The sequence below is a fragment of the Mustelus asterias genome, chromosome 9, assembly GCF_964213995.1.
Source record: "Mustelus asterias chromosome 9, sMusAst1.hap1.1, whole genome shotgun sequence".
NCBI lineage: Eukaryota > Metazoa > Chordata > Chondrichthyes > Carcharhiniformes > Triakidae > Mustelus > Mustelus asterias.
Window position 1 is genome coordinate 103,513,794 of NC_135809.1, and position 16,328 is coordinate 103,530,121.

At 42.5% G+C, this 16,328-nt stretch overlaps 1 protein-coding gene across 3 annotated transcripts in view; it reads left to right on the forward strand.

Moving 5' to 3' along the window:
* The window catches only part of trim66 (tripartite motif containing 66), a 201,947-nt gene that overhangs the window by 90,665 nt on the left and 94,954 nt on the right, over positions 1-16,328 (forward strand). Inside the window, exon 1 of one of the 3 annotated variants that reach the window (XM_078220731.1) lies at positions 12,310-12,398. The exons of the other annotated variants lie outside the window; for them this stretch is intronic. Coding sequence (XP_078076857.1) covers positions 12,377-12,398 — 22 coding nt within the window. The 5' untranslated portion in view covers positions 12,310-12,376. Of the gene's footprint in view, positions 1-12,309; positions 12,399-16,328 lie in introns of those variants that run through there. 3 annotated transcript variants of the gene reach the window in all.

Here is a 16,328-nt window from a genome sequence, read left to right on the forward strand (position 1 = left end):
GTGGAAGAATCTACTAATGGGTTTGATGAGGGCGTGGGAGCAGACATCAAGAACCTTTTAGGGAGGCAGCGTCACGAGGGAGGCCTTGATAATGTACACCTTCAGCTAGGCTGCCAAAGCAATGTTTCCAGCTCATGGAAGCGCGCTGCTTCCATACAAGGCATTTGTGATGCGCAGACCCAAGACCCCAGATTGCAACTGCAGCCCATACAATAAAATTCACACAGCTCCCCAGGCTGCACTGAAAAGAATGAACACGTGTACCCAAAACATTACTCAATAACAATGTTTGTGTTATCTTCAAAGAAACAAAACCAACAGTATTTTCTGGTGCCCCCCCCCCCCCCCCGGCAGTGGCATTGGAGGCAGCGTGCTGACTCTGCTGCCGTGTTGGCCCTGATGGCTGGCAGAGCCTGATTAGGCTGTACCTGAGTGGGTGTGTCTAGTGCCATGGCTGGGCACTCTGCCCCTCTGCCAATGACTGTTGCATCTGATAGCGCCATGACAATTTGAGGAGGAGCTGCTGCACTCCTCCAAAACGCCCTGAGGAATCTTCACACACGGCATTGAGCTAATCCGGCAGTGTTTGGTGTGTATGAGCCTCCCTGCTCACCACTGATGGACTAGCAAGAAGATGTGGCGTTTCATCATCACTCGGACTGTTTTCACAGTTTGTTTATTTGGTAGATTGAACCAGGGCAGGACTTATTCAGTTAATGGTAGGGCATTGGATAGAGTTACAGAACAAGGAGATCTAGGGGTACATGTTCATAACTCCTTGAAAATGGAGTCACAGGTGGACAGAGTGGTGAAGAAGGCATTCGGCATGCTTGGTTTCATCGGTCAGAACATTGAATACAGGAGTTGGGACGTCTTGTTGAAGTTGTACAAGACATTGGTCAGGCCACACTTGGAATACTGTGTACAGTTCTGGTCACCCTATTATAGAAAGGATATTATTAAACTAGAAAGAGTGCAGAAAAGATTTACGAGGATGCTACTGGGACTTGATGGATTGAATTATAAGGAGAGGCTGGATAGACGAGGACTATTTTCTCTGGAGCATAGAAGGCTAAGGGGGTGATCGGATGGAGGTCTATAAAATTCTGAGGGGGCACAGATCAGCTTGATAGTCCCCAAAGATAGGGGAGTCTAAAACTAGATGGCATAGGTTTAAGGGGAGAGATACAAAACTGTCCAGAGGGGCAATTTTTTCTCTCGGGGTGGTGAGTGTCTGGAACAAGCTGCCAGAGGTAGTAGTAGAGGTGGGTACAATTTTTTTGAAAGCATTTAGACCGTTACATGGGTAAGATGGGTATAGAGGGATATGGGCCAAATGTGGGCAATTGGGATTAGCTTAGGGGTTTTTAAAAAAAGGGCGGCATGGACAAGTTGGGCCGAAGGGCCTGTTTCCATGCTGTAAACCCCTATGAGGCTATGACTCCATGTGTCACAAATAGGCTTATTTAACACTGCAATGAAGTTACTGTGAAAATCCCCTAGTAGCACTCTGGCACCTGTTCAGGTACACTGAGGGAGAATTTAGCATGGCCAATGCACCTAACCAGTACGTCTTGCGGACAGTGGGAGGAAGCTGGAGCACCTTGAAGGTGACGCCACAGGTGGAGAACGTAGTGAATAAGGCATATGGCATGCTTGCCTTTATAGGACGGGGCATAGAGTATAAAAGTTGGGGTCTGATGTTGCAGTTGTATAGAACGTTGGTTCGGCCGCATTTGGAATACTGCGCCCAGTTCTGGTCGCCACACTACCAGAAGGACGTGGAGGCTTTAGAGAGTGCAGAGGAGGTTTACCAGGATGTTGCCTGGTATGGAAGGGCTTAGTTATGAGGAGAGATTGGGTAAACTGGGGCTGTTCTCACTGAAAAGACGGAGGACGAGGGGTGACCTAATAGAGGTGTATAAAATTATGAAAGGCATAGATAGGGTGAACGGTGGGAAGCTTTTTCCCAGGTCGGTGGTGACGTTCACGAGGGGTCATAGGTTCAAGGTAAGGGGGGGGAGGTTTAACACGGATATCAGAAGGACATATTTTACGCAGAGGGTGGTGGGGGCCTGGTATGCGCTGCCGGGCAAGGTGGTGGAGGCAGACACACTGGGAACGTTTAAGACTTATCTAGATAGCCGCATGAACGGAGTGGGAATGGAGGGATACAAAAGAATGGTCTAATTTGGACCAGGGAGCTTGGAGGGCTGAAGGGCCTGTTCCTGTGCTGTTTTGTTCTTTGTTCACCAGAAGAAACCCACGCAGACACGGGGCGAATATGCAGGCTCCACTCGAGCTGGAAATTGAACCCGTGTCCCTGGTGCTGTGAGGCAGCAGAATTAACCACTGTGTCACCATTTTGCTCCAGGGCAGTGACCTCTTGAAGTCATTGCCTGTGTGAGAGCTTGCAGATCCAAATGCAGCCCTGGAAATTGTTGATTCTGCTCCTGGAGCTGCCGCCTCTTGTGAGTTGCTGCACATTCAATGGAGGTGGCTGTGTGTTTGGGGTCAACACAATACTCATTCTCCACATGGATTCCTTCACGAAAGAGACTGTGGCTTGCAGACTATTGGGGATCTCCGCTAGATCTCCCTGCACATCCTGCTGGACATCCAGCATCTGCTCCCTGATTGACTACTTCAGAGGCGTAATCACAGCATGTCCCTAGTCTCCAGCAACCCTCTGACTTGCCTGTATCTGGGGTACTCTGTCTTCACCACCAGCTCCTCATGCGACTGTGCCATGCCCTTCCCGTTGCACTATCATAGGAGCCGCTGAACCTAAGCCCACTGACTTGCTACTCTCCACTGGTGCCTGGTTCAAGGAGAGGAATTTCATCATTGTTGCCCTGCAGCAACATTCCAGCTTGGACCACCCCAACTGGGAACCAGTTTTTGGGGTGTGGCAGAGTGGCACATCTCCCCTCTTTGATGCACTTTGCTAAAGGATCAGACCTCCCAACCTTGACCAGCACAGGCTTCCATGCAAGATGGCACACACGCAACACTCCTGAGAGTGATGAGGAATGGCCACCCAAATACTTATCTCCATGCAGTTCCAGGCCATCTCTATACTCTCCCTTGCCAAATGCAGATTATTGAACCTTTTGCCGCACTGTGTCCAAGTTCGATGCCTGGGCACTCAACTATAAAACTGTGTGTTGAGTGCCCACCAGACTTTCTCTCCTGTTTTCCATACCTGCCTGGTATAGAGGCCGTTCACACTGTAGATATTTCTTCTTTGATCCTGTGAAGAACGCTCCTGCAGCCTTTGCTACAACCCCTGATGGCCTTGATGGTGCTGCCTGCAGAGTTTATAAAGCCTGCGTGCATTTCCTTCCAGCCTACCCAAGGATGTCTTACACACTTCATGAACCTAATGGAGGTGGCTGTGAGGTGAGGTCCCAGAGGATTGGAGGATAGCAAATGTGGTCCCGTTATTTAAGAAGGGTAGCAAGGATAACCCGGGTAATTATAGGCCGGTGAGCTTGACGTCCATGGTAGGGAAGTTGTTGGAGAAGATTCTTAGAGATAGGATATATGCGCATTTAGAACTGAATAATCTCATTAGTGATAGACAGCATGGTTTTGTACAAGGGAGCTCATGCCTCATAAATTTGGTTGAGTTTTTTGAGGTGACAAAAACGATTGACGAGGGAAGGACCGTGGATGTCATCTATATGGATTTTAGTAAAGCGTTTGACAAAGTCCCTCATGGTAGGCTGGTGCAAAAGGTCAAATCTCACGGGATAAAAGGTGAGCTAGCTAGATGGGTGGAGAACTGGCTTAGCCATAGAAGGCGGAGGGTAGCTGTGGAGGGGTCTTTTTCCGGTTGGAGGTCTGTGACTGGTGGTGTTCCGCAGGGCTCTGTACTGGGACCTCTGCTGTTTGTGACATATATAAATGATTTGGAGGAAGATGTAGCTGGTGTGATCTAAGTTTGCGGATGACACAGATTGCTGGCGTTGCGGATAGTGATGAACATTGTCAGAGAATACAGCAGGATATAGATGGGCTGGAACGTTGGGCGGAGAAATGGCAGATGGAATTTAATCCAGATAAATGCGAAGTGATGCATTTCGGTAGATCTAATGTAAGGGGGAGTTATACAATAAATGGCAGAACCATTAGGAGTATAGACACACAGAGGGACCTGGGTGTACAAGTCCACAGATCCTTAAAGGTGGCAGCACAGGTGGAGAGGGTGGTCAAGAAGGCATATGGCATGCTTGCCTTTATTGGACGGGGCATAGGATATAAAAGTTGGCATATGATGTTGCAGCTGTATAGAACGATGGTGAGGCCACATTTGGAATACTGTGTCCAGTTCTGGCCACCACACTACCAGAAGGATGTGGAGGCTTTGGAGAGAGTACAGAGAAGGTTTACCAGGATGTTGCCTGGTATGGAGGGTCTTAGCTATGAGGAGAGATTGGGTAAACTGGGGTTGTTCTCCCTGGAAAGACGGAGGATGAGGGGCGACCTAATAGAGGTGTATAAAATTATGAAGGGCATAGATAGTGAACAGTGGGAAGCTTTTTCCCAGGTTGGAGGTGACGAACACAAGGGGTCATGGGGGCAAGGTTCAACACAAATGTCAGGGGGACGTATTTTACACAGAGGGTGGTGGGGGGCCTGGAATGCACTGCCAAGCAAGGTGATTGAGGCGGACACGCTGGGATCGTTTAAGACTTATCTAGATAGCCACATGAACAGACTGGGAATAGAGGGATACAAAAGAATGGTCTAGTGGGCACATGAGCGGTGCAGGCTTGGAGGGCTGAAGGGCCTGTTCCTGTGCTGTATTGTTCTTTGTAATGGCCAACCAACATGAAATCACACTGACAGTGCAATCTTGTCCAGAAGCTGATTCTGAAATTCAGGCCCAAATGTTAATTCCCACTACCCAGCGTTGCATCTAAAGGAGTGGATAGCAAACCACAAAGTCATTTAAGGGGGAAAAAAAAATACTTTTAAACTCTCCAACAATTCATTAAAAAAAATTCATAACCTTGAAGGAATAAGGTTCCACATTTCTAATTGTTCATTTTCTGGGCAAGAGAGATTGGCAGTCATTAAAATTTATGTCATTAATGAGTTTAACGTACAATTAATATAAAAATGCAGTAAGTAAATTCATGATTTTCACGGATTAAGGCCAAGATGTCATGCTTGAGGAGCTAATGGGAGGTGGCACAAATTGGATAAGTTGTGACAATTCGCACTTCACACATTTCCCCAATTTGCACATTAATAATAATTGTGCATCTTTTGCACACCATTTTTTTCAGCAAATTCTGGGCTAACTACTGAACACTTTGCACCTTCCAGGTGGAATAGTGAAATGTTTGTACTATTTTCAACTTGTACTGCATTCACTGCTCGTGGTGTGGGCCTATACTTGGAAGACCAATGCAAATTGACTGACTGCTGAACACCTCCATTTAAGTTTACAATCATGTCTCTGAGCTTCAAGTCATCCATCATTCCTCAGTGTCCTGACCTCCTGTATTGTTTCAGTTGAGCTAGAAGATCAAAGAACAGCACCTTATAATTTGATTAGGAACTTCATAGCCTCCCAGCCAACATATTTCACTTAAACCAATTCATATCTTACCACATTTTTGTGAACAAGTGTGCTGTTAGTAACAATTCTGCTACTTCTATTGCCACTTGCATCTCCTTGACCCATGTTTTGTTTCTTTACTTGTCCCATCATCTCCTTTTTGTGTACTATTATCCCTTTTAATTTCTTGGATTCTACCCTGACTTCCCCTTTTGTTTTTCCTCACCCTTTATCTGTTTCTGTAATTACATGGTTCCCATTATATCTCTAGCATATTCCAGTTCTGATGAAGGAATCTTTGACTTGAAAAGTTAATTTTATTCCTCTCTCCATTGGTGCTGTGCATTTCTGGTCTTCCTGTTCTTATCCCAGTTATGACTGTCGGATGCTAAAATATGCATTTTTTTAAAAAAGTGTATTTATAAAAATGAGCATAACAGAACACCATATAATTTTAGCATGTTAAACTGATAGAAGTTCTATTAGACCAAATTGCCCCATTATGTCCTCCCAATTATGTGTACAATGTACTTGGAAATTAATTATTTTTGAAACTGCCTACATTTTAGAAATGTGATTTTCACTTGGTACAAGGGTAAGCAATGCTTACATTAAAAAGTACAATTGAGAGCCTTGGGTGTTTTTCCTAACAGTTTTTTAAAAATGTATTATGAGGAAAGCAACAAGGAACAACAGACTCCTCAAGCTCCAGAGCAATTCCAAAAAGGTGCAAGGTTTGAAAATATATCTTGCAGGGACAGGCCCTTGCGTATGAATTATGTTGACATGGCAATGTTGTTGCCAATCAGCACTCTCTCTTCTTGTGGTATAAATTGTGTTAATTTGAAATTTGTCATTCTTGCATTTGTCCTTATGAATGCAAGACAAAAAACTTCTTTGCAACAGTATTCCAAGTTACGTGCTACCAAGCAACATTATGTTTATGGTGTTCCATATTTCTCTAACTTAAGTAACTGTTCATGTTTCCTTCAAAGCAATGTTACTCAAAATTAACATTTTGAACTTCATATAAGCTTTATTCTCTAGCAATTTGATGGCACTTATAACATGCTATGTACCATTAGTCCTTTTTGTCCTTTAATTTGTCTTGTCTTCTACCCTATCCCAGATCTTTTTTTGTTCATTCATCCCTTCCCTTTTCCTCCCACTGTACTTTTTAAAAATTCATTCATGGGATATGGGCATTGCTAGGTGGCCAGCATTTATTGCCCATCCCCAGTTGCCCAGGGGCAAATGAAAGTCAGCCACATTGTTGTGGCTCTGGATTCACATGTAGGCCAGACCAGGTAAGGTCAGCAGATTTCCTTCGCTAAAGGACATTAGTGAACCAGTTGGGTTTTTCTGACAATCGACAATGGTTTTACGGTCATCAGTAGATTCTTAATTCCAGATATTTTTTATTGAATGCAAATTCTACCTGCTGTGATGGGATTCGAACCCCGGTCCCCAGAACATTAGCTGGGTTTCTGGATTAATAGTACTAGGCCATCACCTCCCCTTGCTCAAAGCTATTACATCATTTTTTTCCAGTTCTGACAAAAGATCATCGGCCTGATCCCATTTAAAACTTTATTTCTCTCTGTAGATGTTGTCTGATTTGCTAAATATTTCCATTATTTTTTGGTTAAATTTGTTCAACATTCATATTATGTAAATTTAATTATCTGCTATTTAATGGCCCTCAGCCAGCCAAACCTTTATCTTATACATCTTGAAGAAATGCATTGTTTCTGGGTCTTGTAAACAATACAAGATGTAAGGAAGGGAAATTTAAAGTCAACCTTTTCATAATTGTGAAAAATTAAGTGTTATAGTTGCAGTATTCACTCCAGCCAAGTGTGCATGTGTCCATTAGACAGTTGACTTTCCAAATTAACTCTGGCCAGTAAAATATTTATGTAATGTAATTTTTCAAAAAAGCAGTCACTATTTTGTTAATGTACTGCTTGTATTTTGGCCCCAGTGGCTAGTTGAAGGGGAAATGGGAGCCAGTCTTGGAATAGGTTTATATATAAAGAGAAAGATAGCAGTTATATACCTCCTAGCACAACCCACACTCTTTGTCAGTGTCTCTTTATATGTACTGAAGTAACCATGCAACATTTGCCCTTTACTTGCATATATTTTAATTCTGGCGTAATGTACGTTTTATTTTTTTGGCTGTTTTCAACCAGTCGCTGGTAAATTACTGCAAATCTACCACGTGTGGGCATGAGCTTGGTGTGAGTGAACAGGATAAGAATATTGTCATCCCTAAATAGGTAACTGTTTGGAAAGGACATCAGAATTCTGTGCAAATTCCACGAGATTTGGCAACCATTCACTATGTTAAAGGTCTATCTGACATAGAATCATGCAAAATTTAAAATTAAATCATTGTAATGCAGCCTCATTTACAACTGCTTCAGACATTGATGTGCATTTCAGTGAATGGTTGAGTCATACACAACAGGCAAGTCACACATTTGGAATCTATTTTTTGCCAACTCTAGTGTTGGTAGGAAATATTTGACATCTTTGTTTTAATTAGATCTGATTAGCATTGAATGAGTTCAACGTTTGATTTATTTTAAATTGCTGTTTTTATGCAATCAATACATGTGGCTATAAGGACCTTGAATGAACAAAAGACATGTAACCTGCTCAATGATGCTCAGCTTGGGTTCCATCAGGACTATTCTGTTCCAGATCACATTACAGCTTGTGCTACGAGCATGAACAAAAGATTAGGTGAAAGTGAAAATCCTTGACATCAAGGCAGCATTTGACTTAATGTAGCATCAAGGAGCCCGAGCAAAACTGAAATCAATGGGAATGGGTAAAAATCTAGTGTAAAGGTTGTTGATGTTAGAGGCCAATCATTTTATCCCAGGACATTGCTGCTTGTGTTCCTCCATCTTCAGTACCCTTCCATCATCATGTCAGAAATGGGCTGTTTGCTGATGACCGCATTGTGAATATTTGTGCCTGCATGCAGAAAGACCTGGACATCATCCAGCCGTCGGCCACATTCGAACAATTCACCTAAGTGTTAGGCAATGATTGACCTTCTCCAAGAAGAGAGAGTCTAACCAGCTAGCCTTGATCCCCTCACTAACAATCTAAGTCTAAGCAGGTCAGAAATTAAATATTTTACAGTGAGTAACACATCTCCTGATTTCCCCAAAGTCTTCCACTGTCTAAGACAGAAGTCAGGAATGTGATGGGATACTCTACTTGCGTGCATGAGTGCAAGCCCAACAAAGAAGCTGGACACCATCCAGGACCAAGCAACCAGCTTAATTGGTGTTCCATCCACCATCTTAAATATTCACTCCCACCACCACCAGTGCACCATCTTGAGTTGGAAATAAGGTACCGTTCCTTTACTGTTACTGGGTTAAAATCCTGGAAATCTCTGCCAGCTGCACTGTAGGAGTATCTACATGCACAGCAGCAGTAGTTCAAGAAGATGGCTCACCACCACCTTCTTGAGGACAATTCGAGATGGGAAATAAATATTGGCTTCCCTAGTGATGGTCACATTCCTTGAATGAATTGACCAAAATGCTTTATTCAGTGAGATTTCATTCTCCTAATAACTGACAACATTATATAAAAGGGGATGATAGAACTTTTTTTAAAATTGAGTAAGAGGGGTGGAATTCACTAGCCCTATTTGCTGCTGGTGGGAATCCTAATGTCCTGCTGAATGAGGCATTCGGGATTCCCACTGGGCAGCAAACCCGTCGACATTCACCTGCCCAGTCCCAATCACGTTCCCGCCCAATTATGCAATCTGCTGATTTGCCCCCCCCCCCCCCCCCCCACCGAGATGGAGGTCTTGTGGCTGGTCTACCCCTTTCAGCCCTGGGAAATGTAAAGGTCACTCTTGGCATCGTGATTTCGGGTAATTTTGATCAAAATCTTTGTACTGTGGAAACTTTGAAGTGGCAGGCTCAGTTTAATCTCCATACCCCATCTCCATATCTCCTGAACACAAGGTTTCCAAATCACAGCAGCATTCTATTCTACAGAAGGGATCCCCCTATCTCTAAGAAACTGCAGGTGTCAGAAGACCCCTTTGATGTCCTAGCTAGAAATAATGGAAAGGACCGATCGGGGCAAGGCATGCAATGAAGTTTGCATGATGCACGGCTAGCTAAAGTCGTATATACTAAATTCTCCAGTTTCTTGCAGGAGAAATCACTTTTAATTAGGGCCAGAGGGATTCCCTTCCCTTCCCTTCCCACAGACCAATAAATCCCCAGGGCATGATAATCTACGTTCCAGAGTACTTAAGGAAGTAATCCGAGAAATAATGGATGCATTGATGGTCATCTTCCAAGATTCTATAGACTCTAGAACAGTTGTTGTTGATTGGAGGGTAACTGATTAATCGTGGTAGGGTAAGGGTCACATGACCCAGGGAACCAATCGAGGAGCAGGGTGGAGGATCACTCTCTGGTAAGTGTGGTCCTCTGTAGTTGTCATTGTGGGAGCTGACTGCAGCCACGAGGCCCATTTAGGACTGAGATGAGAAGAAATTTCTTTACTGAGAGTGGTGAGCCTGTGGAATTCTCTATTACAGGAAGCAGTTGAGGCCAAAACATTATGTTTTCAAGAAGGAGTTAGATATTGCTTTTGGGTTAAAGGATCAGAGGATATATGGGCGGGGGGGGGGGGGGAAGCATGAGTTGAATGGATGATCAGTCATGATCCTAATGAATAGTGGAGCTGGCTTGAAGGGCCGGATGGCCTACTCCTATTTTCTGTTTTTGTGTAATTTATCATTGTCACTCAAAGTGCCCGTAAATAAATATATTCTGGGTCAGTTTTGTCATAGTCACACGTGAAGCAAATCTCCCTCTACTCTGTTCTGACCGTTTGCTTTCAACATAATCTCAGTAGAACCCCTTGTGGCAAAAAACTGAATGTTCTGTTTTTTTTCACTATCGTGACTAAAGTGCAAACAGAACACAAACATATTTTTGCTTAAGAGATGAGATGGCTACAGGAACAAATATGGAAGGAAACGGTGTCTTTAAAATATCTGGCAGTATTTTATGTGGGCATGACGAAAGGATCTGCAATAGATCATAATGGATAGCTGAAGTAGGACCAACATAGCTCATAGACCATGAATTTAAAAAGAATATGCTGGGAGTACTCAGCAAATTAGACACCATCTGTGGAGAGAAAAATACATTAACATTTTAGGTTACCTTTAACCAGAACTAGAAAAAAATAAGAGATGTAAGAGGTTTTAAGCAAGTACAAAAGCAGGGAAAATGAGGACAAAGAACAAAATGGAAGATCTATGATTAGAATTTGTCTGTGATTGTTGCCTGTCATTTTATTTCTCTGCCATAACCCTTCTCTGATCTCTTTGGGCTGAACCTATACTATTCTGGTGAAACTGAACATTAGCTTGAGGAGCAGCAGCTCATCTCTCGGTTACACAATTAGTAGCCCTCTCCACTTTGTTTATCAATTTTGAATCCTTTTTTGATGATTCTGCAGTTCTCATTGACAACTTCTCTGGATCAATCTTTTGTTTCCTGCATCATTTATTTTCCTTTTTTGTCTTGCACCATCATCCCTTTTGTCATTTAATCGCTACTGTTGTCCACCAAATCACAGACATTCACTTTTGTTCTTTCTCACCCTCCTCTATTCTCTGCCTTTGTACTTGCTTAAGATTTCTGATGAAAGGCCATCAACCTGGAACATCACCTGTTGCTACCTGGCCTATTTAGCATTTCCAGCATTATTTTATTTTAGGTTTCCAACATTTGCAGCATTTTGCTTTTGTAATGCCTCAGATAAAATTAGCTGCCATTCAGTTAAACAAGAAGAAACATACAACGATGAATCGAAGGGTACACAATGAGCTTGAGTGGCAGCATAAGGAAAGGATAAATGTGTGCTTAAGCATACAGATGATCAGGGCAGGCTTAAGGAAAAAAACATTGTTAGTTTAAGGATTAACATTTGTGTTGCCATGCAGAGACTTGCTCGACAAAAGATGTACCAGCGTACAGTATTAGCAGAACAACTTGAAGTGAAAACAGTTCAGGATGAAAGGTTGACTCCCATGATCTGGTACGATTATCTCAGTAAATTCAATTTTATTTCAAAAACATGATGTCAAAGGATTTCCAGAGGCATTTGACTTTCTGTCTTGAGAATTATAAATAGGACAAGAAAACCTGCTGGCATTTTGACTGCATTTTTGCTTGGTGATCTTGATCTTGTACTGACTTTAATACAATGAAATATGGAATGTTGAACTAAATCTCTCGTTTTTGGCATGAGTTTTCAATATGATAGAAAATTATTTCTTGGAGTTGGAAGGAATTGGGTCTGGACATGTAGAGAAGTGGAAAGTTTGGTTTGAGGGGGAAGGTACAATATCAAATGAGAAGATTAGTGAATATATGAAAAAAACAAGTTTTAAATGGATGGTGTAGATGATTCATGTGTGCATCGTCAGTTGGAGGGAGTAGATCTCACCACCAGCGTTCCCTTCAATTTTTGTTTGGCATGCATGGGTGTTTTATTTGGGTGATCAGCCTCTTTTTTTGCCCGGCTGAATATGTAGAATAACTTAAAGGGGCCAACTTGTGTGTGGCCTGTGTGGTGACCTATGGGCAGTCATACATCTTATGGGGAACATTGATTCCCATCTAACTATTCCCTCATTCTCCACAGCAACCCCACGCCACCCCAAAATTCTCTAACTTTAGTTTGACACTATCTTTATCGATGGCACTATACCTAAATTAATGTGGATGGAAGGAAATGGATCCATCAGTTGGCAAAGGTAGGCCCAAGAAATGAAGACCAAGAAACAGACATGCTGATTAGCCAAGTATTGTGCAGGTTCTCTTTCGCTTATGAACACCATTAATAGATTTTGTCGACAGGACAAAACTGAACAAGGTGGACAACAATGTTTGATGCTAAAAGTATTTATGATGCTATACACAGCCCTAGTCAGCAGTCCACATGAAATATCCATCAGTGGCATTGGTGCCATACTAAGGTGAATTATCAAAGGGAGGAGTACCCAGTTATCTATGGAAGCAAGAAGATACTGTCATGAGAAATGATATACTCAGCATTTGGGGTTAAAAAGAAAGCCTAAACAAATATGTGGCTGGCACAGTGGTTAGTACTGCTGCCTTGCAGTGCCAGGGACCCTGGCTCGATTCTCGGCTTGAGTGACAGTCTGTGAGGAGTTTGCATGTTCTCCCCATGTCTGCGTGGGTTTCCTCCAGGGTGAGTCAGAGGGTTACAGCATGGAAACGGGCCCTTCGGCCCAACCTGTCCATGCTGCCCTTTTTTTAAACCCCTAAGCTAATCCCAATTGCCTGCATTTGGCCCATATCCCCCTATACCCATCTTACCCATGTAACTGTCTAAATGCTTTTTAAAAGGCAAAATTTCACCCGCCCTACTACTATCTCTGGCAGCTTGTTCCAGACACTCCCCACCCTCTGTATAGGTGCTCCGGTTTCCTCCCACAGTGCGAAAGATGTGCTGGTTAGATGCATTGGCCATGCTAAATTTTCCCTCAGTGTACCCAAACAGGTGCCAGACTGTGGTGACTAGGGGATTTTCACTAACTTCAACACAGTCTTAATATAAGCTTACTTGTGACACTAATAAATAAACTAAAAAACATGGCTTGATCAGTGCAAAAATGGCAGCCATACTAATTTGGTAGAGCAAGTATCATATATTCTGACTGCAATTCACTAATTTGATACCTGATTGACATGAATGCCTATCTGTTGCAATGATACTTTACGCTACTGGACTATAACCATATTATTCAGTGGTGTTTTTTCACCATGTTCCAGTAGCAGAAAAGAATACTGATGTTTTTTCCGGTTGGTATTAAAATTACAATCTCAATTCTAACAAATGTGTGTGAATTGGTGAATTCGTATTAACAGCTCTTTGCTATTTCATCTTTTTGGAACATTTGTTGAGTCAATACTGAGCCTCATGAGTACAAGGCTAGCATTATGGCGAAAGCTGACTCTAGTCTATGTCCAAAACGATTTGGAACTTGGCCCAGTTGGAGATCACTTGTCTGGAAATGATCTTGCATGAGGGGTGACCTATTTCTATCCTAACTACGATTTACATTGAAAATGTTATTTTAACCCATCAATTATTTTGTTAAAGCTTCAAGCTAATATTTGTTTGAAGACCGGCTATACTGGAGTTGCAGGGCATGGAGTAAAATAATTTAGAATCCGTTAACAATTGGAAGAAGGGTGGGGGGGATGTTGTGTGTATTGCTGGAAGAAGGGATGATTGAAAAATGACAGCGCACGTTGATGACATTTGAAAGAGAACCTGTGACAAGGGCTTTCTGCTTGAGACACCGCTTGAAGAAATAGACTTGGGTGTTTTCGACCATGATTTCTGTGATTTTTAAAAAAAATTTAAGTTTGAAAATCTAATTTGCTGAATTGTTTTTAACTCTTCAAATGACCATTGGAAACAGAATTAAAATTAGAAAATGAAGAACAGCTGACCCTAATGATTTTGATATGCCCTTCCATATTTTTCATTGTTTTGCTCTTGTTCTAAAATTGCTTTAATGCCAATAGCAGTTTCAGGTGTGCATCAACATGAAAGCTGAAATGTAATTTGTGAAGCAGGTTACAATCTGGTTGTCTGCCACACTGGAAGAGGTGTTGGGCTGTGTCTGGAAAGTAATTTTGTAAGGAAAGAAAGCACTGATGTAGTGCTTTTCATAATCACAGGATGTCCCAAAGTCCTTTACAGCCAATGAAATACTTTAAAGTGTAACCACTATTATGTAGGAAATGAGCAGAGCAAGATCCTATTATACTGTAGTATAATAATGGCCAGATTATCTCTCTCTCTCTTGTGACTGTTGGCTGAGGCATAGAAAATGGCCAGGCCTTCAGGGAACATTTCTCTGCTCCCTTCAAAATAATGCCATGGAACTCTGCAACTCCATTTTGATGAAAGGTCAGACTTGAAAAGTTAACTCTTTTTCTCTCACCAGAATTGCTGAGTATTTCCATTGTTTGTTTGTTTGTTTTCATTTGAGCATTTAAAAACTGTTACTATCCTGAATGTTATTGGTCCCTAAAGGAACTTTGGTGATAATCCAACATGACTTGTTGAGCTAGAATGATTTTAACTTGCCAGTCATCCCAGTTAAAAATGTTGCTTTCTAGCACAGATTTAAAAGTCGATTGTCCATTTTTTTTTAGGATTACTATATTTGACATTACTATAACATGGACTACACATTGCTGTTCTTTCACTGTTGCTGGATCAAAATTGTGGAACTGCCTCCCTAACAGCACTGTGGATATACCTACACCACATGGACTGCAGCGTTTCCAGAAGGCAGCTCACCACCACCTTTTCCAGGGCAATTCAGATGGCAATGAATGCTCATACAGCCAGCGATGCCCACGTCTCTCGAATGGATAAAAAAAATAATTATCTCTCATGAAGTAGCGGTTGTGGAGTCGAAGAGATGCCTACCTTTATGGAATTCCCACAATTGTGGATCTAAAGTTACTCCTCGCCCAGTTCCTCATCTGAAAAGGAAAAAAATTATCTGTTGAAAAATTAGATAGAACATAGAAAAACTACAGCACAAACAGGCCCTTCGGCCCACAAGTTGTGCCGAACACATCCCTACCTTCTAGACCTACCTATAACCCTCCATCCTATTAAGCTCCATGTACTCATCCAGGAGTCTCTTAAAAGACCCTATTGAGTTTGCCTCCTCCACCACTGACGGCAGTCGATTCCACTCACCCACCACCCTTTGTGTGAAAAACTTACCCCTAACATCTCCCCTGTACCTACCCCCCAGCACCTTAAACCTGTGTCCTCTCGTTGCAGACATTTCCACCCTGGGAAAAAGCCTCTGAGAGTCCACCCGATCTATGCCTGTCAACATCTTATACACCTCTATTAGGTTTCCTCTCATCCTTCGTCTCTCCAAGGAGAAAAGACCGAGCTCCCTCAGCCTATCCTCATAAGGCATGCCACTCAATCCAGGCAACATCCTTGTAAATCTCCTCTGTACCTTTTCAATCTTTTCCACATCCTTCCTATAGTGAGGCGACCAGAACTGAGCACAGTACTCCAAGTGGGGTCTGACGAGGGTCTTATATAGCTGCATCATTATCCCCAGACTCCTAAACTCAATCCCTCGATTGATAAAGGCCAGCACACCATACGCCTTCTTAACCACCTCCTCCAACTGCGGGGCCGATTTCAGAGTCCTATGGACCCGGACCCCAAGGTCCTTCTGATCCTCCACAGTACTAAGAGTCTTTCCCTTTATATTGTACTCCTGTTTGACAATTCTTTGATCTGAAAAATTTACTGGAATTTAGCTCTTGTAATCTCTTTGGAAGTGGTTTGTTTTGTGCTGATCAGCAGACTGGATCAAAACTACTTCCTCCCATGTTGGGTAATGAACAGATTACTTTCAGCAAAAGCTCCGTCTGCTTCTCTATAATAATCTGCCATAATTTAAAGGAATTTTCTGACTGCACAAGGTGTGAATTTACAATTCCCACACACGCCATCCATTTGGCCTGCCTGGCACTCATTATTAATTTATAGACTCTTTTATGCTATGAATTTATGCCCACTGTGATTTGTTGAGGCTGTTCAAGCCCATTTCACATAGGATAATTAAAGCTGGTAGAGGCAGCTTTTCATTCCATCGATTATA